General features: G+C 37.3%; 2 protein-coding genes across 2 annotated transcripts in view; one reads left to right on the forward strand and one right to left on the reverse strand.

The window, feature by feature from the left end:
- Positions 1-663: 663 nt before the first annotated feature.
- LOC114464503 (guanine nucleotide-binding protein G(i) subunit alpha-1) lies at positions 664-23,700 on the reverse strand. Its single transcript, XM_028448727.1, has 9 exons — positions 23,305-23,700; positions 14,099-14,141; positions 13,433-13,574; positions 11,948-12,105; positions 8,908-9,036; positions 6,442-6,571; positions 6,227-6,380; positions 2,656-2,848; positions 664-1,827 (listed from the first exon to the last, which is right to left on the reverse strand). The coding sequence occupies exons 1-8, from the start codon at positions 23,420-23,422 to the stop codon at positions 2,658-2,660; spliced, it is 1,065 nt and encodes a 354-aa protein (XP_028304528.1). The 5' UTR covers positions 23,423-23,700; the 3' UTR covers positions 664-1,827; positions 2,656-2,657.
- The window catches only part of LOC114464501 (muscarinic acetylcholine receptor M2-like), a 33,424-nt gene continuing 26,769 nt past the window's right edge, over positions 17,748-24,402 (forward strand). Inside the window, exon 1 of the mRNA XM_028448726.1 lies at positions 17,748-17,822. The gene's annotated coding sequence lies outside the window, so the exon portion shown is untranslated. The remainder of the gene's footprint in view (positions 17,823-24,402) is intronic.

The raw sequence follows: 24,402 nt of genomic DNA on the forward strand, positions 1-24,402 counted from the left end.
ACCCACTCACTAATAATCCGGTGCGCCTTATAGTCTGAAAAATACGATACATATACAGTCTGTAGAACTGTACATAGAAATGTAATATGGCTCCCCAGTTTTGTTTTAAATTATAATTGACAATTTTAATAAACATTTCTTGCCAATTACAAAGTCAATTATCTGAACTCAATTACAATTTATTTACAATTACACATATTTGAGTAACAACTTTTCAGAGTAACCATTATTATTAGGGGCATCCTGATACAATTTTTTCACTTCAATACCAATATTGCCACCATGAGTATTGGCCAATACGATATGTGCACAAATCATACACACGTTATTCTTTATTTTGCAGTGTCAAATGCTAGAAAACGCTTGATCAGTGATAATTTAATCAGTAACAGTAGGTATAAGAAAAACTGACTCATTTATTACATTTTAACTGTGAACAAACGAAATAATAAATACATTTAAATATCGTGAAAACTTTTTCTCATATAAGCCGACAAAAAAAATTATCTCAGATTTTAGATTCAGGTCGGTGTAATCCGATAAGCATTTCTTGCCGATATCAGATGTGATATCAAGATCACATCAGGACACCCTTAATTAACAGTGTTTGCCTTTGAACTGCTTTGGCTGTAAAACATGAATAATTAAGACAAGAGAAACAAGTTTGGTGCATAAGTTGCCATAGTCACACCACAGCAACTCTTTTATTAACAAAATGATATTGATGATATATTAGTCAAACCCTTTCCCCGACCAATAAAACTGGGGCCTGTGGTGAAAAGGGAGGGGCCAAACATCCTAATATCCCTACTGACTTGGCCTGCCTCCTAAGCTAACCGCTAACGCTAACCTACGTCACGGTCCAATTGTTTGCTACAAGGCCACCGTTAGCATCCTCGGCTCAAAGCTTAATTCCTTCATGACACTCGGGGAATGTTTATAGCGCCGCTCCGACAACGTGGACTCATTGATTGGAGAGATTTGGTCACTTAAAAAAAAAAAAAATGGAACTTTGAAAGAGGAAAGAAGGTGACAAATAGAGGAATAAAGTCTCTTTGTTTTGTACCACACACACACACACACACACACACACACACACACACACACACACACACACACACACACACACACACACACACACACACACACACACACACACACACACACACACACACACACACACACACACACACACACACACACACACACACACACACACACACACACACACACACACACAGGATCTAATTGAAATCACACACATTCAGGCCACACACACCCACAGTATGTCAGCGTCAAAGTGAATTGGTCTACAGAGTGTCTTGGTCTTTCTTAGTTTGTACAAAGAGGAGAAAAAAATTGTATGACAAAAACATCAGCAAAAAAAATTTAAATGAAAAAAATCATGTGATGCGAGTCAACCCGAGGACTGGAGAAATTTCGATGGTAACATCTATGCACACCTAAGGAAATAAAACTGCAACTAAAAGCATGCAAGGCACAAACAACTACAAAAAAAGACAAAAACCCTTCAGTAACAAATGAAAAAAAGCAAAGGCTCATTTGTTTCCGCTATAAAAATGAACAATAAGGACGAGATCAACAAAAGCATATTTTTAAAAACCGTGGAAAAAAATAAATCCCTGGCCATAGACACTTGTACAAATATTTTACACAAAAAATGTTTTCTCTACACACCTTCTTTAAAACTTTTAGAGATGAACATAAGTTAATAAAAGGTTAAAAGTGACATTCATCCAAAGTTGCCTCCATCCCACAATCAGGTCAGATGAAGTCGCTTTGTAAGGCCCGTTCACCACAAACAGCCTGAAACAGAAATGATTAGCAGTGATTATTAAATAATATTTATAATTCATTTTACTTAGAAGCGCTTTTAAAAAAAACTCAGACATTTTAAAGTTAAAATACATACACACATGAGTCAAAAAAGAAACTAACAACAACAAAGGTAAATACAGAAAAACCACAAGTTAAAAGCTTGTTAAAAAAGGTGAGTTTAGCAAAGAGCAGCGCTGCTGTGCAGAGTTGGGGTCGATTAATAATTGTCATGGAAATTCTATTTAAAACTGTCTTTTAATAAATACGTAGTTAACAATATTAAAATATGTTTTATATCAACTTTTCTCACTACCTGTCACTTCTATTCGGGATCATTTTACCATTTAAAAACATATAAATCTAGTGGTACAGTGACAGAAAAATGCTCAGACACACACACCAAAACTAGCAAAACATATATTTCCATGGATAAGGAAGCCTAACATGGAAACCAAGAGATGAGAAACAAATTACATGATAAATAATATTTACTGTGTATTTTACAGCTGAGTTAAGACATGGGTCAAACTGACGCGTTATAATAAGAGATGCTAACAGAGAGCTAACACAAGAGGAAGGTTACGTTTTATGTTATTTATTAAAGGCTCGGTAATTGTGCTTATTTGAATTTGAACTTCAGTAACTGAGAACGTAATTGTCTTTCAGGGGAAAAATAATTACTGTAATTTTATTTGTAATTGGAAAAAATGTTTGTCACCATAATCGTAATGAAGTTATAATTGAACATGGATAATTGACGATGTAATTGTAATTGACCTTAACCCTGCCATGCACACTTAAGTGGCGAGGTTTTACCTTCAGAAAAGGCCGCAGTCCTTCAGGTTGTTTTTGATGATGACGTCGGTGACGGCGTCGAACACAAACTGAACGTTCTTGGTGTCAGTGGCACAGGTGAAGTGGGTGTAGATCTCCTTTGTGTCCTTCCTCTTGTTCAGGTCCTCAAACTGGCACTGGATGTAAGCGGCGGCTTCCTCGTAGGTGTTGGAGCCTCAAGACAAAAACACATCAAGGTATGGTCAAATACATTTTTCAATTACAATTACATCTTCAAATATAACTTCATTACAATTATTATTTTTCCCTTGAAAGTCAATTATTATGTTCTAAATTACAAAAGTTAAATTACAATTAATCACAATTACTGAGCCTGAAATAAATAAGCCCATAAAACATAACCTTCCTCTTGTGTTAGCGTTCTGTTAGCATCTCTAATGATAACGGGTCAGTTATGACCCATGTCTTAAGTCGGCTGTAATCCAGGAACCCCGCCCATAATCAAGGTATTTTTTGAATTTCCCCCCTAGTGGCAGGTCGGACAAAACCAGGGGGTTTAGTTACACTTCAATCTATATTACAGTGGTTCTCAAACATTTTTGGTTCAAGTACCCCTTTCTCTTCCAAGTACTCTATTTTTGCGACTACAACATTCTGCTCAGAATACCATGAAAAAACAACTAAAGAGCATAATAATAGAATGAAGTGATAACACACATTTTAAAGAATTTAACTTTGTAAATAATTGGAATGAAACAGTATTTAGCGCCTCCTGAATAGATTTATTTCTATAGTTTTCTATAGTCTTCTCCCTCCTGATGTGGGACCAAGACTGACTATTGTATATTAAGTTTATTTTCTAATCAAGATCATGTCTATCATCATTTTGTGTGTTGTTTTTATCATTTTGTGTATTTTGTTTGTCTGTTCTTTTTATTATTCAGTATATTTTTCTCTTATTTGTGTGTATTTGTGTATATAACTTATTCTCTCTCAGTGTGTGTTTTTGGTGTCCTTTGGCTGTCGTTTTGTTTATCTTTAATTTTTGTGTATTTTGTAATAATGTTTTTCTTTCATTTAGTGTGTCTTTGTTGCTGGTAAAGTATTTTTCACTCTTAGTGTTGTGTATTTTGTTGGTGTTTGTTCTTTTTACTATTTATTATTACATATCATTTTATTAGTTGTGTTTTTGGTATTTTGTGAGGTGCTGGTAATATTTAGTATGATTATTATTTTTAACTAAAAACAAACATCATAAACCCATATTTTTTATGCTTTCATTGGTTCATTTTCCTCTCTCAGGTACCCCCTTTAGGGGAACACAAACCCCAATCTATAATACTGGTTAAAAATCAGTGGGAAACCTTCTGTAGTATGGTTACCAGTTAAAGTTCCAACACTGTAATGGATGCCGTGTAGATATTAGTACATGAAGTAAATAAATAGTTGAACAATAATTGAACGGTACAATAAGGAAATATTGTTATTGATTAAATTAAATTATAAACAATTTAAATCTTTTGGATTTACTTTGTTCTTCAAACAAACAACAAACAAATCATTTGTAAATAAAACAATGGGTAAATAATAAAAACATTGATGACCTCATAATAAAAACGTGTATTTTACAAGTTTATAAGTGTCAGTTGCAGAACCTTTAAAAGGTTCAGAGTTAAGGTTCCAACAATGAGTTGAAGCAATAATGTTAGAGTTTGAGTGACTTCTCTTTTGCCAGAATTGTGTAACATTTCTAACCGTTTTCTAGTTTGTCTTCTGGCTCATGATGTGCGCGCATCTTTAAAACATTGTCTGTGCTGCCCTCTGGTGGCTGAATTTATGTTAGCATATTATGAGAGAAACTAAGTGAGAATCATGACTCCTGCTGAACTCAAACAATGGCTCTAGGCTGAAGTTTTGTTGCTGTTGGGTTTCTTTTCTCCTGCTCTAACTTCACTTATTGAATTGTTTGTAACATATTACAGCAGTGCTTCTCAAAGTGTGTGATGCCCCCCACCTGGTGGGGAATGGAGGTATGACATGTGAGGCGTGGCCAATAGGAGGACATTTTATTTCATGCCAATCGTCATTGGCAATAAAGTCTAAAGAAAACACCTACACAAAAAAAAAAGAGCATTCAATTATTTGACCGCATAAGATATGGATGGGGAACAAAATGTAATGTGGAACTAAAGTGCAAAAGTAATGATTTACGTCAGCATGTGAAGTGGAGCGAAACAATAAAACTTTCAATAGTTGATTTTAAAAATTAATTTACTGTTTTGCTTTCTTAGGATTTTTGGCACAGATTGCAAACAATGTTTCTTCATTTCCTGTATTTTTGACTACTGCACTTTTACAATTGTTTTTTTTTTTTTTTAATTAATGGAGCATAGGGTAGGATTTGAGAAAAAAACAAAAACATTCATTTAAAAAAGAAAAATTTAATACTAATGGGCGATGAAGCGTTCCAAACCAACGAGCAAACACACATTTCTACCTATTGCCTTGAAAGGATTGTGTGATACATTTTGTAATGCTGTTCTGGGTCGGATTTCCCCACAAAGTTCTGCGGACGTGAAGTCAAATGACGCTGATGGTGAATGCGCGTTCTCAATGGCTTGGAAATAAACCGGAATTAAAAAAGAATGAGAAGACGACGACTTGGAGACTGAAAGAAGACAAGCACAGTGGACTAAACTACTGTTTGGTTCCACAGATGCATGCAGGGGCATGTGCATAGGTCTTACAGTAAACAGACACATGAACGGCGAGTAAATAAGTAACCGTGTCACACTTGGAGTGCGGATCGGCCCGCATTTTTTTGTCAGAGTCCGACCCAATAGTGAAAACCTCCTTTTTTTCTCTAAGAAATGACATATTTATGTTTGTTTAAGTGGTAAGCACTGATTTTATTAACCAACTGTTAATGTCAAAATCAGATCAGCACAGGGTAACAAGAGAACATCAAACACAAACAGGGGCGCAGTGCACACAAGAGACCCATTAGATTTATTTACATAATCCATATCAAAGATCAGGATAATCCATGTTATTGTGCAGAAAAAAGGAATGTTTCAACGGTGTGTTCCTTTAAAATTGTCCTTTGCTCCGTTCTCTTTGCCCCATGGATCACAGCTCTCACTGTTACACAGTTTAAGATACATTCCGTTAATTCACCTCATACGTGCACTGAATTTCCTTTTGTTTTCTTAAGCTTTTTGGCACAGATTGTTAACAATGTTTCTTATTTCCAGTATTTTTGACAACTACAATTTTATTTTTTTTAATGCAGGTGATAAGTTTTTGTTAGTTTTTGATTTATTATGAAACACGATTCCCTGTTAGTTGAAAATGTGTTATTTGTCAGGACTATTTGGGGGCCAAGGGGTGCAGGTGGGAAATACCCCCCAAAAAAGAACTACTGTATTACAGTAATGTTGCAGAAAGCTGTCTACACCTGAGACAATGTGTCAACATTTCTTTGTTTTAGAAATGAATCTGAACCAAGTGAGAAATCTGAGGTTTTGTGCTCTCTCTCTCTCTCTGGAAGCAAACTAAGTGCAGGATTTGCATGTGCAGAACACCTGCTCACCTGCGTACTCCGGGTAGCAGATGGTCAGAGGACTTTTCTTGATCTTCTCCTCAAACAGATCCTTCTTGTTGAGGAAGAGGATGATGGAGGTGTCTGTGAACCACTTGTTGTTGCAGATGGAGTCAAACAGCTTCATGCTCTCATGCATTCGGTTCTGGGGAGAAAAGATGTAGATGAGTGGAGGGGTGGGGCCGCGGCACAGACGGGGGTCTCACCATCTCCTCGTCTTCGGCCAGCACCAGGTCGTAGTCACTCAGAGCCACACAGAAGATGATCGCAGTGACTCCCTCAAAACAATGGATCCATTTCTTCCTCTCTGATCTCTGACCGCCCACATCAAACATTCTGAGATTAAAGAGAGACACTGTTAGCAAAGCACCGCACAGGCACACACCCACTTTCACCCTCCTCAGGACTGTGTTGTTCACATTATGTTCAGCTCCTCATAAAATATATTCTACGATTCAATTTAGATTATTTAGGTTGCAATTCAATATCAAATGCTTCTATGTTGATTCAGTAAGAAACAGAAATACACAAATATATTACCTGTTAACAATTTTTTAAATATTTATTTTCATGCTAATGTAACCAACATCTTACAACCTTATATTTTAAGCAATAAAACATCTGAAAATGAAATTTTGTATAAGAAAAAAATATTTGTGCATATGGAGAACGAAATGTAAAAACAGGGAAACAGGCACTATGACACATTGGCCAGGAGGTGAATCCATTCACCTTAGGATTTGCTGGATCTATATTGAATTGGGGGGGGGATATTGCAATGCTTTGATTAATCTATATTTTTACCCATCTGTGAAGTAAATAATGTAAACCCTGCTTGGTTGTGAGGTCTATTGAAATGCTAACACAAAATTGCATTTTCCTGCTTCAACACATTGAATTCCAGAGAGGAATTTGTTTTCTAACGCCTCCTGCAGAGCTGAATGATCCGAGTTATTCTAATTAACAACAGAGATTAAATACTCTAACCCCGGCTTTTCACACCCATTTTGGTTCAGGGGCCAAACATGGTGCATTGGTTTGCACTGCCACATATACATTATGTAAAGTATGCATCAACAATATCCACACAATACGTGACAGATATTAGTCCCGGCAGGATCTTTACTTGAATTTTGGGACTAATCTTTATTTCTAAAAAAAAAATTTGCAATAGTTTGAGAAAAACAAACTTTTAACAATCTGAGATTAAAAAAGGCTGCGACCCAGTGATATAAGCATGGAACAACTGTGAGCCCTGCAAATATTGTGGAGCTTAATAGAACTTGAATTTTGTCATTTTTCTTTCTCCTGTGGGCCGATTTGGCCCCCGGGCCTTGAGTTTGACACCTGCTCTAATTTATGAATATGAATATAGCTCCTGTTTGGTCCCTTCTGAATTTTACTGTATGTTTAAAAACAGCTTTAGAATAAAAATTGTCTGTGTTTTAAACACTGCAATCTGATGCTCACTGACATGTAGGTCAAGAATTTCTCTTTCAAATCAAGTCCAAATCAAAAAAACAAATCACATGCAGGAATGTAAAACAATGACATGCTGAAAAAGCTGTAAAGGCTGTGTGCGAGAGAGCGTGTGTGTGTGTCCTCCAATAACGTTGTTTTGTTCTTGCAGTTCTGGTAATGGACCAAAAAACAGATGATGTTTTGTTTTCCTTTGATTTTTGATGAAGTTTGTGGAAGCCTGGAGGTGTGACCATCGATGCTTTTACCATTTTAAAATGATACTAATTATCTAATTAATGTTACTTTAAAAAAAGGATTTTGAAATGACATTTTGATTTAAAGGGGACATATTATGAAAAATCGACTTTTGCAGTTTTTTTGATCTCACATGAAGTAACTTGAGTGTTTACCGGTACACAAAATGTGAAATGAAACCATCCAGTTGTTTGTTTGTGGTTTGTGTGAGTCATAACTTATATAAGGAAAATTGCTCCATATCAAGTTTGAGTGTGTGACATCACAAGCATAAAAAATACACTCCCCTCCACTGGTAACTCCACCCCCAGTACCTGTCCCATCACCTCGTATCGCTGATCTGTCGTGTTTGTGACACAATCGACGAGGCGGTTGAACAAAACAAATTATTATCACCTTAAATGAACTATTCCTGTAGTTAGAAGAGCAGAGGAGGAGAAGGTGAGTGTGTGCGAAGCTGGGTGACATGGGAGAGAGAGAGAGCTGATCACTTCTCCAGCACTTATTAACAGCGCCGCTTTTATGGTGTAAATGATCAACTTACTAAAGTTACTAAAGGATGAGTTCACTCAGAATGTAGGCTCATTCAAGAAGTTAACCGTTTAAATTTTGTACCGGTAAGTTGCAGCTGCGTCACTGTAGTGGAGCGGGAGGGAGAGGCTGCTGCCTTGGCTCTACACACAGTGAAGGACAGGGCAGGGAAGGGGGGGTCTATGCAAATCATGGGACACACCCCCCAAAACAGAGCACTCTCACAGAACTCGTTTTTACAGGGTATTAAACCTCTTCTGTTAATTCATGTTATGTTTTGACCAAACAGCAGCACAGATATGTAATTTATACCTGTGGTATAAATCTATATCTGGTATACCAAAGGTAAAAAAAAAATTCATAACATGTCCCCTTTAATCTTGGAACAAGGAACTGGACTTCCATCCAGTGACAATAGCACTCACTTGAAGTGAAGGTCCTTGAAGGTAAAATGTGTTTCCACGATTCCGGTGGTTTTGACCCGGGTCCTCAACACGTCCTGCTGAGTGGGTACATAAGCAGCGTGGGATATCCTGTCCAGGTCATTCAGGTAGCTTTGAAAACGGGGAAAAGAAAGTCAACTAATTGAGTAACAGCAAATCTATACTACTGTGTGTGTATGTGTGTGGAGCAAATATCTCCCCGACGCGGTGTGAGTTCAACCTGAAACTTAGTCAACGGCTTCCAAATACCCCGAGTGTGTGTATCTGTTATTTTGGAGTAATTTGTTGTAGCAAAACGGTCAAAAGGTTAATTTAAAGATAACGGTTCCCTTGGTAAGAGCGCGCTACTTCCGGTTCTGGGTTCATGACGTTTGTTTGGGTTACAAAAAAAAAAAAAAAAGGTCAATATTAAAACATTTTTGTACCGCTAAAAGTCATTTAAGTTAATATTTCATGGTTATTTAATATTATTCCCGTGATTCCAAACTTCCTTTAAATCACGGGTCACGGACTTCCTCCTTCGTCTCATGACTGTGGGCGGCGGCCATGCTGACGGTCATTAGCCGACAATATCACTAACATTCTGCTTCTTCAGACAGAGGAATGTAACGTTTTTGTGAGCGGATGGGTCCACAACACGGCTCCACTATGATTATTGTTTGTTTTGCGCAAGGGTGAGTGTTTCTTCTTATATTATTCTTTTTAAGTTGCTAGCAGCTACAATGTAAACACACACACAAACAAGGCTGATGCGCGTGCGTGCACTACGCCGGGATGAAAATGCTGAACTCACACAGAGCCGTTTAGGGAGAGTTGCGACTTTGGTGTTGCAAAACGTTTATTTTTTCGTGGTACTTCCATGTCTCTCTTAACAACCTGCGATGGATTATGTGCAAAACGCACACGCGTGTGTGAGAGATAACGCACGGAGGAGATGGAGGGAGGCAGGCGCACACACACACACAAAATGACTCCAGAATCCCACTACAATGGCAACAAAAAACAAGAATTATACAAAAAGACAATAGAAAAATACAAAAATACACAATGACTCCAAAAAACATACATCACAGAAAAACACAAACAAAAAAAATATAAAAATGAGTAGAAAAACAAACATTTATCACGCGCATGTCCCATAAAATTAAACCAGGGAAATCGCACACGCTATTTTACTCTTTATACCTCTTCATAACACTACAGAGTACAGAGTATATACACCTCTTTGTACATCCAACCTTCAAACATATTCTCATTTGGCCATAACTGTCAACTGTACTTAATCTCCCACATGAATGCATACTTCCGACGGGCACTGTACTAGTATATATACAGTTGTGTGCGAAAGTCAGGGCACCCCTTTAAAAACAGCATATTTTATATATTTAAAAAGTTATATTCATATTTACTGTCTCTCTGGTATATGGGAAAAAAAGACAATATTGTCAGGAAACATTAATGCATAGTATTTTATTTTATAAATTGAACAAAATTACAAAAATGAAAAACATAATTTTGGCATGTGCAAAAGTCGGGGCACCCTGAGAGTTTCAAAGTGTCAGATTATTTTTACAAGCTCAGACCTCTACCAGCTCATTGGTCCTGAAGCATGTGTCAACAATTGTCATTAGGGAGTGCCAGCTGGTGCCAATTTGAGGGTTTCTTAAATACGGCGACTCCACAAACCTTGTACAAACACTCAGCAACCATGGGTTCCTCTAAGAAGCTGTGTAAGACAGAAAAAATGAAAGTAATTGATGCCCACAATGCCGGGGAGGGCTACAAGAAGATAGCAAAGCGTTTTCAGCTTGCAGTTTCCACAGTGCGAGGCATATTTAAGAGATGGCAGGTGAGGGGAACTGTGGAGGTCAAGAAGAGATCTGGAAGACCAAGGAAACTCTCGGAGAGAACAGCTCGTAGTCTGGTCAGAAAGGTAAACCAAAACCCACATTTGACTTCAAAAGACCTCCAGGAAGATTTAGCAGACTCAGGAGTGGTGGTGCACCCTTCCACTGTGCGCCGATACTTGCACAAACAAGACCTTCATGGAAGAGTCTGTAGAAAAAAACTTTATCTACGACCTCATCATAAAATACAACGTCAAAAATATGCAACAGAACATCTACAGAAGCCTGATGACTTTTGGAAACAAGTGCTGTGGACTGATGAAGTTAAAATAGAACTCTTTGGCCACAATAGGTATGTTTGGAGAAAAAAAGGAGCAGCATTTCATGAAAAGAACACCTTGCCAACTGTTAAATATGGGGGTGGATCCATCATGCTTTGGGGTTGTGTTGCAGCCAGTGGGACAGGAAACATTGCTCGGGTGGAGGGAAGAATGGATTCAATTAAATACCAGCAAATTCTGGAGGCAAATATCACAGCATCTGTAAAAAAGCTAAAGCTGAAAAGAGGATGGCTTCTACAACAGGATAATGATCCTAAACATACCTCCAAATCCACCATGGACTACTTCAAGAAACGCAAGCTGAAGGTTTTGGAATGGCCTTCACAGTCTCCCTGACTTAACATATCGAATCTGTGGGTAGATCTTAAAAGAGCTGTGCATGCAAGACGTCCTAGGAATATTGCAGAACTGGAAGCCTTTTGCAAGGAAGAATGGGGAAAAAATCCCAAATAATAGAATCCAGAGACTTGTTGTTGGCTATAAGAAGCGTTTACAAGCTGTGATATCTGTCAGAGGGGGTGTTACTAAGTACTGAAGGTGCTGATGCTGTAGGGTGCCCCGACTTTTGCACATGCCAAAATTATGTTTTTCATTTTTGTAATTTTGTTCAATTTATAAAATAAAATACTATGCATTAATGTTTCCTGACAATATTGTCTTTTTTTCCCATATACCAGAGAGACAGTAAATATGAAAATAACTTTTTAAATATATAAAATATGCTGTTTTTAAAGGGGTGCCCTGACTTTCACACACAACTGTAAAGTGAACCTTTTTTAACATAAGTTTTAATTACTACGTGTACTCCTCTTTGTGTCCGTGTGTTTCACTCACTATGCAGCGGAGTCGTTGAGCTGGTACTCTCTGGAGCGGCTGAAACACGCCTGAACTCCTGCATCCGTCCACAGCCTCTGGATGACCCCGGCAAGTTCACCAGTCATAAAGCCTTCCTCTGCTGAACCAGCCAGAACAAAGAGCTCACGAGCATCGCCCTAACCACACAAAACACACTGTTAAGAATGTCCAGGGAAGACAACATGCACAAGAGCACAACAACACAGAAACACTCCAAACACGTGTGTGGACATTATCATTATTTGGTCCCCTAAAAAACTAAATGTAAAGTTAAAATGTTAAACAGTGAAGCTAGTAGCTTAGCATTCTGTTCAAGATTTACAAACAAAAACACAACTAGAACTGTGACTAACAGCAGAAAGTCAACAACATCTGCAAACAGCTGCAAAATAAATAGCATCTTTCTTACAATAAGGACCAATAAATGGTAAATGGACTTGATTTTATATAGCGCTTTATCACCACACTGAAGCAGTCTCAAAGCGCTTTACATATCAGCTCATTCACCCAATCACTCTCACATTCACACACCAGTGGGACAGGACTGCCATGCAAGGCGCTAGTCGACCACTGGGAGCAACTTAGGGTTCAATGTCTTGCTCAAGGACACTTCGACACATAGTCAGGTACTGGGATCGAACCCCCAACCTCTCGATCAGAAGACGACCCACTACCACCTGAGCCATGGTCGCCCAAATCAATTGAAGGAATTCTTAAAGGCTCAGATATTCATTCATCTGGGAAAACTGACAAAAAAAAATATATATTTTATATACATAATATATATATATATATATATATATATTAGAAACAAAATTGAGCGGACACTGCAATATAACAGATAATACAGCCTCACATGCATGTTTTGGGACAATATCCTGCAACTCCACGCACTTCTTCACCACAAAGGAAAGGTCAACAAATGTCAATTCTTGGGCAAAATATAATGCAATATGATATAATGTAACTACTGATATGGAAATACCTATATGACACGGACTTAAAGCTCACATTTACATACAATTTTCCACCACAAAATGAGTGGGCTAATGTGTAGCAAATGTAGCTAACTGGCAGATGTCAAAGCATGTTTTGCGTGATTTCAGAAAGTTTAAAAGCCAGGAATGATTTCTGATCAGGGAAAGCAGATGAAATTAGAAAAAAAGAAAAAGGTTAAACTGAATGTTGAGCATTGAAATACTGATCCTGCACCTATAGCAAAGGTTGGAATTCCACATTTAAATTAAAAGTAAATTTAAATCTTAAACACAGGCCACTATAAATGCATAAAGGGTTTCTGGTCACTTTATTTCATCAATGCTTTACAAAGTGGTGCCACAACCACAAATGACAACAAAACATACTGTCGTTGTGATGCTTGACTCTCCTGTAACCAAGTCACAAATCTGCATCCATGGCAATAATAAATAGATCAGTAAAACACAGTTCTGTTACTAAACTCACTGCTCGAGCTGGATCTTCAAAGTCAATCTTGAGGCGACCCATTGCTCTGATGATGGCGATGATGGACTGGATGGTGTTGCTGTAGACAACGGCCTTGTACTGCTTACACTCTTCCTCCGAGTAGCCGGCTTCATGAATGATCCTGGCATACACAGACAGACAGACAGACAGACAGACAGACAGACAGACAGACAGACAGACAGACAGACAGACAGACAGACAGACAGACAGACAGACAGACAGACAGACAGACAGACAGACAGACAGACAGACAGACAGACACAGAGAGAGAGAGAGGACCGTCAGTGAATAAACAGGACAGCAAAAAAACCCCTAAATGACTCCATGATAACTTGATATCAGAATACACAAAATGTACAAAAAAAGACTCCAAAAACACAAAAAATGACAATAAAACACAAAATAAACTAAATGAATCCAAAAACCACACAAAATTACAGAATACACAAAATGACAAGAAACATTACACAAAACAAGTCTTAAAAACGCACAAAGCAATAAAAAACTGTTGTTTCCTGTGTTAATGCTTAGATTGGTCATTATTCTAAATGCTGACACAAATGTTGACATTGTGGCCCTCAGATCTGTTCATTTGTTGTGATAAAACATGTCCATGTCTGGTTTATATTAATCACTATGACTTACTTCATCTGTTTCACTATGGTACTTTTCCCAGATTCCCCAGCACCTAAAACAAAGTGAAACAACAGTGTAAATAAACTGAAAACAAAAACAAGTGCAGATCACAGAATAAACATTTAATCACAGCTTTGCGGCATGGTTTCATTAGCATCTACATTCAAATGTAGACATTTCCACTACGCCATTGGTTTATTTGGATTGGACTAATATTTTGTGTTTGCTTTAGGGTTTGAACTCGTTCGACGTGCAGGATTCTCACAGGATTAGACAAAGCAAACAAAAGCATGAGGCCAAAAAACATCAAAATACTGATACATTTTCATTAATAAGTAAAAATCAAGACAGATTTTTTGGTTCAGATCATCAACTTCTTCCAGCTGCTCTTAAAATCTATCACCCTGGAAAACATCTTAATAAGTTGAGCACTTTAAAGTTGTGAGTTTATTCATCCGTTTTTTCGGAATTTAATTTGCATATGGGTTTGAATGTTGGAATTAATCAACTCATTCTCTAAATTGATCCCACAAGCAAATTTCCCTGCAAAAAATAAATTAAAATAAATACAAAAAAATAAGCAACTAAACAGAAGATATGTATTAATACAGAAAAACGCTGTACAAAACAAGGTTTATGTGGAAATAGTGAAAACAATCACAGTCAAGTGATCATGAATTATTCGTTTAGAAGCCTGACAGGTTACTGTGACTCTGGAGAGAAGAAGTGTGTATAGAAAAAGGGATATAGAGAGACCAAACTAACCAGTGTTATATAACAACCCCATGATCAGTCACCCAACTTTAAGAAGTCTGTGCTGGAGCTAGGGCTACTCGATTATAGAAAAAAATTATAATCACGATTATTTGTCATAATTGAAATCACGATTACCATTATTTGTCAAGCAAAAAGTTATTCCTTTTTTGTACAAAAAAAACAAAATATATTCTTTAAACATAAATAAAATCCATTATGTTCACGTTTTGCACAAAACATAATCAAACCCAAAGTGTTCCCATATAAGAGAATTTGACTTGCTTTGCTTGTTTACCAAGTGTTTTTGCTGTTTCTCCTGCCATGTTTCAAGATCACTAGCGACAACTTTCCTTGTAAGTAAGTAAGTAAGTAAGTAGTTTATTTATAAAGCGCTTTTTGCAGATAAAATCACAAAGTGCTGTACAGAGTTGTGGTAAGCGTACAAGTGCAACACAATAGAATAATAAAACAAGAGTGCATAAATATCATAAGAACAGCAACATTAAAGGATAAATAAAAATTAAAATCCAGTTAACTAAAAGCTTTACTGTAAAGTGTAGTCTTCAGCAGTTTTTTAAAAGTGTCCACACAGTTGAGCTCCCTGAGAGACTGGTGCAGGTTATTCCAGAGTCTGGCAGCTACAGCCTGGAACGCCAGGTCTCCTCTGGTTTTAAATTTAGTTTTTGGGGTCTTTAGGAGACCCTGACCTGAAGACCGAAGGCATCGCCCTGATGAGTAGGGGCACAACAAGTCCGAGATATATTTAGGGGCCTGACCATGTAATGCTCGAAATGTGAGAACTAATATTTTATATTCTATGCGAAACTTAACTGGAAGCCAGTGCAGAGTAGCAAGAATGGGGGTGATGTGGGATGTTCTAGAAGCACCAGTTAAAAGTCCGGCAGCAGCGTTCTGAACGATCTGGAGTCTGTTTAGGGTCGACTTATTAAAACAAGTAAAAATAGAATTACAGTAGTCAATACGAGATTATATAAATGTGTGTATGACCAGTTCCAGATCTGATTTTGATAAAAGATGCCTCACTTTAGAGATATTTCTCAGGTGGTAAAAACTGTTTTTAGTCAATTGACGACAGTGACCCTCCAAAGACATGGACTGATCAAAAACAACCCCAAGGTTTCTGAGGCTGGTGTTAGCCTGCAGGCCAGCTTTAGCTTTGAGAGGGGCGGGGTGGAGGGGAGGAGCTTGCATGTGTGTGGATTAAACAACTCAAAGTTAGTATTAATAGCATGTGTGTGCCAAGCTTTATTATTTATAGATGTCCAAAACAGTGGGTTTGTTTTATTTAGCAAATAAAACTTTTTTTTTTAATCGTTTTTTTCTCGATTATATTATTTTGTAATCGTTGGGTGTAATAATCAAAATTGTAATTGAATTTCGATTAATTGAGCAGCCCTGGGTGGAGCCTCCATCAGAAAACTCAGATCACATTATGCATGGATTTTGTTTAATGTATTAGCAATAAGCAACATTTGTGCAGATTTTTCTTTTCATGACTATGTTCAGTTCCTACCTGATTTTTCTCTTTATTGTGATTTCACCCACATTTTCTTTACTATGATTTTTATTTATTACTGAGGACAACACAAGAATATGTGTTGGAGCTACTTTGAATGTATATGAAGAAGCTGTTACTAAGATTTATTGTGTTTTTTCAAAAAACTAAAATGATTGGCTTGACTCCATTTTGGTTCTGGTTTGTTCCCAGTATTCTCCGTGATATCACTTCACTCCATTATTCAACTTCAGCCAGATTTGGATCTTTCTGTGCAAGTCTCAAAATAAACATCCACCATTGTTTTGCTACAATTTTCAGTGAAAACACCAGAAATGTGTCAAGAATAAAGTAAAAACACTTTAATACACTTCTGTCTATGGCAGGGGTTCTCAACCTTGGGTTCGCAAGACACTAAGAAGGTGTTGCCAGATGCCTTTAAGAAACAAAGTATATTTTTTCAACAATTGGAGCCCATTTTTGCTTATTTTTACGCTTTTTCTGCAACTACACCAAACTTGCCATACTATGTAACCTATTTTCTTCACTTTTTCTTGCCATATTTTGGCTTCTTTTAATGCATTTTTGCTACATTACTCCCATTTCTGTCACTTCTTCATCAAATTTCAATGCCTTTTCTGCACATTTTTTCCACCTTCAAAACATTTTTGTCCCTTTTCCCACCTAATGTCACATATGTTGACCCATTATTGTCATTTTTAATCTCTTCACCATATTTCATGCTTATTTTTGCCAATTTAACCAAATTCATGGTTCATCATGCCCAGCAAGTGTTTTTTACTTTTTTCTGCCACTTTTAGGTCAATATTGACACTTTGAACCCATATTACCACTTGTTTTGTTCAGTTTTGGCCACTCTAATTTTCAACTTTTAACTAATTTTTGTGGTTTTTAAAATCCCATTTCAAAATTATTCCCACCATTTGTAGTCACTTTTAACCCATTTTATTTCTGATTAAAACAAGGATTTACATTTTTAAGATGACTAAATACTATGGTGCAAATACTAAACTTCCTGGATAACAGTGGATATTATTATAGATTATTATTATAGATCAATAAATAAATGTGGTTATCACAGATTCATAGAACAATGGACCATCATTTTGCTGACTTTATGGATGGACCCCAAAAATCTCTCCCCTTTATTCCCCCTTATAGATGACCCTGTCTCCACATGAAGCCAGAAAAAATAATAGTTATGCTTCCGGGTACACGATTGACCATATTTAAAAACGCCAACCCTAAATTTTTTTTTCGTGGTCAAATCAAGTGCAGTTTCTAAAAAGCCAAATCAAATACAACAGCAAACTACATGCAGTAGCGCTCAAGTGACTTCACCACCAGCAAGCCTTGCAGCACCACCACGTGATAATGCAGGAAGTTTGACGCATCAACTTGTTGTGTTTCCTGCATGGCCACAATCAATGCTTGAAAAAGGTAAGATTCACGTTTTTGGTTTGAGAAACTCCATGACAGCATTATATTTTAGTGCTATGATATCCCCTGCTATGGCTATGAACAATTTCTGTGATGGAAAGAAGCTGAACATTCGCAGTGTTTACATAATGTAATGACAGATCTAGCGTTGCTATGGCCCATGACACATGTCATGATATGACATTGCAAGCGTTGGCGTTCAATCAATAAATGCCTCGTGTGAAACAGAAATGTGTTGATTTCTTCACGGAATATTTCTTTAAAATGCTAAAATTGGTTGATATCTCTGGGAAAAATTTAAGGAAAACAATTTGCGTAGCTATTATTGCAGCAATTTTCAACATTGCGCATCTCTGTTATTTTATATATGAAAGTATTGCTAAACATGTGAATTTTTGTGTAGCAGTCAAATGAAATTGCATTGCAAATTGCTATGCGATACCAGATACATTTTCCCTGTATCTTATTTTCAAGTCTGCTCTAATCTTTATAATAGGTCTTTAGTGTTGCGCATAGATCTACTTGTCATCCATAATAGTATTGGAGTGTAATATTGTTTTTGCAGTTTAATACCACATTTTGACTATATATACACATGTATTCAGTACTTTTAAAAGGCCAAATTTGCACAATTATCAATGAAAAAAAAAAAAAATCCAAATTTTTTTTTCTACCTACCCTATTTCTAACATCTACGTAACTGGAAACACAACTATTATTTTTTTTGACCTGACTGTTCATGTCTGTGTTCAACCACCTTCAGGCACAATGGGGTCCCCGGTCTATGGAACCTTTATTTCGCATGCTGAAAAGGTTGAGAACCACTGGTCTACAGGACTCCACATCCCACAATGCAATGCAATGCACAAAACTTTTCCAACAATGTCAATACGGGAGTGTTTACAGTGGGAATGAAAACAAACCTTCGAGCAAGATTTAAAACTTTTCTTTTAGCAAATCTTTGATTTATTGACCTATATTTTTATCCAATATAAAAAAATAATCTCCAGCAGCTTTGAGACCAATTATTTGAGATACCCCTTCAACAAACCTAATGGACTTTATTTTAAACAGTATTTTGATATGTTGATAATGTGATTGTCGGTGAATGTAATGAGCAGGTGTCAGAGACGTGCTTTAGTCTGGCCAGACTCCAATTGGATTAATCAACTGCATCCTCCCGTCAATAAGATTACACAAAGCTTTACTATACCGTCGTAGAAGCTCAGACACCGTCAGGCTGATGGGACACAAAGCGCTCAGATTTGCAAGTATGGCACATCCAATTCAAAGAACTTTATTTTTCCGTTAGGAACTTCAGGTTCAGTTCCATCCCGACTAAGAAACATGAAAGACGATAACATATCACATGCTATTAGGGAAAGACAACAAACCATAAAAAGGTCCAAAATATTAAATCCCATTACGATCCTGACATTACTGGGGCTCGCGTACAAATCTGTTTCCCCCTCAGGGATTAAAGCGTGTTTTGAGCTGAGCACACAACATTTTAATTATCTCTTCCCTGCAGGGACTTGTTGCTCCCCTGTGAATAGAACTGTACACCAATTCATCGTCCCACATGATAAACAGTCATGGCCCTGACATTGCTTGAATTAATTTGCACACATATCGAAATGATTAAGGTATTGGATGATTTATTTTTAAGAGGGGGCAGGTTGGTGGCCCCCTGAAGTCTTATAAATAGCAGATATATCAGACAAAGAGACTGCTGCATAGGATGTAGAAATTTTTATATTATATTATGATATAGGTAGATTTTAGGCATGCAACAATTCTCAATATTTTAAACTGTTGGGTACGGCATTCACGATTCAATACCGACTTGTAAACCACGTATTTTATGGTTTCACAACGCCCTGAAGTTAAGCGACGCTGACAACGATATTTACTTTTAGCGTGGTTAGCAGTGAGGAGCAGCTATGGCTGGTCTCGAGAGGAAACATTTAGCTTTCATTCTCTGATTTTCCAAAAACAGTCTGATGACAAGGAAGAGAAAATGTGGAACCATGGTTTTACTTGTATCGGATATTTAAATAGAAACAGCTCATTACCCAGTGATATCATTAACACCATCAACCAAAAAGCAACAGTCCCTCCCAGTGGCTTCATTCAGACGTACCCCACTTGCTCAAAGAAACAATAAGACAGGAATGTGTATGAATTGAGTTTTGCTTCAAAGTAAAATAAAAAGATTTAAAAATGAAAAAAGAAGCTCTCTTTTTCAAAACCGTGACCAAAAAACTGAGGTACGTATTGAACCGTGGGCTGACTGTATAGTTGCATCACTAGTAGATTTATATCCTGATAATGATATAAATCCTAATATAGTATGTCTTCTTTAAAATTACATGGAATTAATGGAAAATTGCTATTCATTATATATAAAAAAGGTTTTTGATAAATAAATTGGTAACGTGTCCTTTTCCTATCTCAGTACCTTTAGGATTTTGCGACCGACTTCTGAGATTGTTCCTGAGAGGTCAGGAACATACGTTTTGAAAACTGAATGAAAAATAGGGGTGAGAGATAATAAGTGTGACTTCATCCCACTCCCTTTAGAGCAGGATAATTATTAGCTATCGACAGTATTTATGTTAATACATGTCATGTATATTAGCCATGTAGGCTAAAAAAATGGAGAAATGTATGTAAACATACTACTAAAGTTTTTTCTGTTTGTATTAAATTGCTTGAAATAAATAACTAAAATAAATATTGATCTACAATTTAATTTGTAAGAAAGGTGCTATATAAATAAAGTTTGATTGATAAGAACAACATTTAGCCTACATTACTCGCACTCATGAGTTTGGATTTTTTGTTAGTTTTTATAATTTATTTTTGATCACTACATTATTACAAACAACCCCAGGGGTGGGGCGGGGCAGGAGGCCTCAGCTCTCATCAAACAACATATCAGAAATCCAACATGATAAACAGAGATGTGAATCACTACTTTCTATTTACGTGGAATGAAGTGATCAGATTAGCTTATCTGAGCATGAAAACAGCTTTCAGACGCCGACGGCCTGCGTCAGGCTCACATGCAGTTCACATGCACCAGCCATTACTGTTGTGTGTTTAGTTCCCTCAGATGTGCGCTGCTGCTGACAGCACATCCGAGGGTTGCTATGCAACCTGTAACCCGTCTACCCTCACTGAGCCGACCAACAGCAGTCGTGAGCGACGAGGATTAGAACGGACAGAGGACGGGAGTGGCCATTTACCTTTAAATTATAACCCCCCCACCAAAAAAACCCCTACAAAATACATATTAACAAAGAGACAAAAAATGTTGTTGTTGGTTTTAAAATGACCTAACTTGAGGGTTCATTATCTTTCAGTAAAACAAGTGATTTTATTATATTTACATTTGTGGTAACCACATTCAAATAACCACACTTATGTTCTCTCCGATGGGCGGGCCAACACCTCTACTATTCGTTTTGAATTTATTTCCTCTCAAATAAGACACTTGGTAAAAATTAATTACTTTAAAAACAACATTGGACACCTGTTTACACCAGATGAATATATTGTATAGTTGTGTACAGCCTGTTAGTGCTACAGACGTCTGGTGACTCTACTTCCTCACTAACAGCCTAATGTGCATTTGTTCAACATCCTGTCAGATCTTCATTTAACAATCAGCATAAAAAGTTGAAGCTTACCTCTATGCAACATAAAATGTGTTAAATGTATTACCAATAAACAAAATCTGTATAAAATCTATTTTAAAAAATGATGTGTTAAAATACAATCCACGAGGGACAGCCATGTTTGGCCTGATGTAAGGTGAATTTGTTGATTCCGATAGTTTACATTTGATCCCACATGATTTCTCTACATTTTTTTAAAAAAACTGTTTTGTTTATTATTACGGACAACAACACAAGAATGAACAAGAATTCTGATGTGTATGAAGCTGTTATTGTGAGCTTTTGTTGTGCATGAGAGCAGCCACAGCCGGCAGTCACCTGCACTGTTTACATACGAGAGGCGACATAACTCCACGAGGACATTATGGTGATGTAGAGAAGGATTATTTGTGTCACAGAGCCACTGGCAGTATAAGGCGGCCACCACGTTGCATTTAAATTACGCTCAAATAACTCAAAGGGCTCCTATTAGGAACTCAAATATTCAATCAAAGATTACATCTTCATGTTGATTTCAAGAAAAAAAAAAGTGTTATGGGCTACATATTTACCAAAGCTGAAGGGAAACAATGTTTAAAAACTTACGTAAACAGTGACGTCAGACATTACATTTCAAACAACTGAAATATTATTCACTCTAAGCCTGAAATCACACAACACCTCATTTCATTCAATCACCACCAAAGCCATGTGTTAGCGTCAGCCATGCTGTGGAAACCTCAAGAATGGTGCACTGGACAGCTTCTATTTGTCTGTTAGCAGGATTACACCAAAAGTGCTTAACGGATTTTGACAGGATTTTAAGCAAAGACATGAAAGATCAATTATATGGAATTTTGCAGGGGATCAAGATCAATAAATCGATTCTGGATCAGTTTTCAAAATCCCCTTCTCTCATCATTGATTATATTTGACTGATACTTATGAAATTTGACTGAATTGTATCAGGTTGATCTCTCAGTTACGCCAGCAAGTTTAATCAGGATTGGACTGAAATTACTCACTTCATGTGATTAGAAAAAAAATAATAATATAATATTAGAACCTACTGTATTATTGCTAATGGCAATAGAAATCCAAGCCTTTGAAGTGATCCTTATTATGCTACAAGGATCAGGATCATTGATCCAGATAACTGAGTGACAATATCTGGCAAGGAGGAGATTTGGCGTTTGATTTTGACTTTTTTTTTTGTTTTCCCAACTTCACGGAGGCAGATTTGCATAAATACACAGCAATAAAGCAAAGAGAGAGACTGACCCACAGATAAAGCTCATCCTAACCTGACAGCTTATTAAAGAAACGCTTTATCAGATGCCCTAAAAACTGTCCATGTGATTATTTATGTTTCATAATTAATCGATTATAATGTTAATTTAATACTTCTGTTTTTTTGGTAGGCGAGTCTATATTCCATTTGTGAGGGTGAACTTGTTGAAAACCTCAGACATTGTTTCGCCTCTCCAGATGCTAACTCAGGTTAGCACAGTGGAGCTAATGTAGCCCAGCGGCTAATTACAGAGGTAAATTAACTCACTGAATCACCGCTGTGTTTACACGGGATGAGTAGTAATCTGTGCGGCTTTAAACGCCGTTATTTGACAGACTTTGTTAGTGTAGTGTGTAGTTGTTAATAAGGAAGCAAGGGAGGAACTGAGCCTGATCAAACTTTTGTGCTAACCGCGGCTTGTTCTTTCAGCGCAGACACTTGAACGCCTCATGAATAGTTTAAAGTCCATAAACCAGGGCCCTGTCGGGTACCAGAGCCCACTACTAGCCCGTCCTAGTGCCAGTCTTACCGAGGAGCAGCAGCTTGACCTCCCGGGCTGCCTTCTCTCCGTCGTCCCGCAGGTTCCTGTCGATCATCTTGCTGCGCTCCTGCGCCACCTTATCGTCCGTGCTCAGCGTGCACCCCATCGTCTTCTACCGCCGACAAATGAAGCCAAAAGTCTGGATAAAAACACCACTTTACCACCGACACATGCACCCGGGACTACCGAGCGGAGAGCTAGCGCACACCGTGGAGGAGGAGGGTGCAGTCTGTCCAACACGCCCTGAAGCTCACAGACACTGAACAGATCACTGACCACTACCCAGCGGTGGCCCAGGCTCGGCAGTAGAGTCAGTTACAGTCTGTTAGAGCTCAGTCAGTCAGAGGCGGACCGACAAAAAAACATTGACTTCCTGCTGCCTTGTGAATCAGACCAGTGCGCATGCGCGACAAAGGGACAATCTAATTAAAAAAACATCAACAACTTCCCCGAAAATAAAAGCTTTCCAAACCTCCTTGAATTCAATGTTTAGGGAAGATTTTATCCACTCCAGTGGTTCTCAAGCTTTTAGACTTTCTTTATTGTCATTCAAACTTGAACTTTACAGTACAGAATAAGATAAGAACGAAATTTCGTTGATTTGGCTCGTATTGCAGGATAAAAACATAGAATTAAAAAACAGCAGCGAGTATTTACATAATAAGGTTTTTTTTGTTTGTTTGTTTTTGATGAAAAAACAACTATAGAGCATAATGATGGAATGCACGAGCATTCACACACATTTTAAAGTGTCCAATTGTCTAAATAAGTGAAATAAAACCGTGTTTAGTGGCTCCTGAATAGATTTTTTTTTTTCCATTTCCGGTCATTTCCTGCCTATGGGGCGCTGATTGTAAAGTTGCGCATGCTAAAATAAACAGCAACTTTTTGCAACATTTAGCATTAAACCACCTTTACTTTTGACCAGATTTACGGCAATATTTGTAAAATTTGTGATATATTTTGTTCGCAAAAATATAATGTCGATGTTAAATCTAATTATAAATGTTAAATCTAAATATAAACAGCTCTGTCAGGACAAGATTGAATTAACTGCACATTTTGTGAAACGGATATTGAATATTT

This window comes from Gouania willdenowi, chromosome 6 (genome assembly GCF_900634775.1).
Source record: "Gouania willdenowi chromosome 6, fGouWil2.1, whole genome shotgun sequence".
NCBI lineage: Eukaryota > Metazoa > Chordata > Actinopteri > Blenniiformes > Gobiesocidae > Gouania > Gouania willdenowi.

Excerpts from the sequence above, each read along its gene's own strand:
- LOC114464503 (XM_028448727.1), bottom strand. The coding sequence starts at position 23,422 with ATGGGGTGCACGCTGAGCACGGACGATAAGGTGGCGCAGGAGCGCAGC. Across the intron at positions 14,142-23,304 it reads GGTCAAGCTGCTGCTCCTCG|GTGCTGGGGAATCTGGGAAA; the intron begins GTAAGACTGGCA and ends ACTTTGTTTTAG. Across the intron at positions 2,849-6,226 it reads CTGCTACCCGGAGTACGCAG|GCTCCAACACCTACGAGGAA; the intron begins GTGAGCAGGTGT and ends TTTTGTCTTGAG.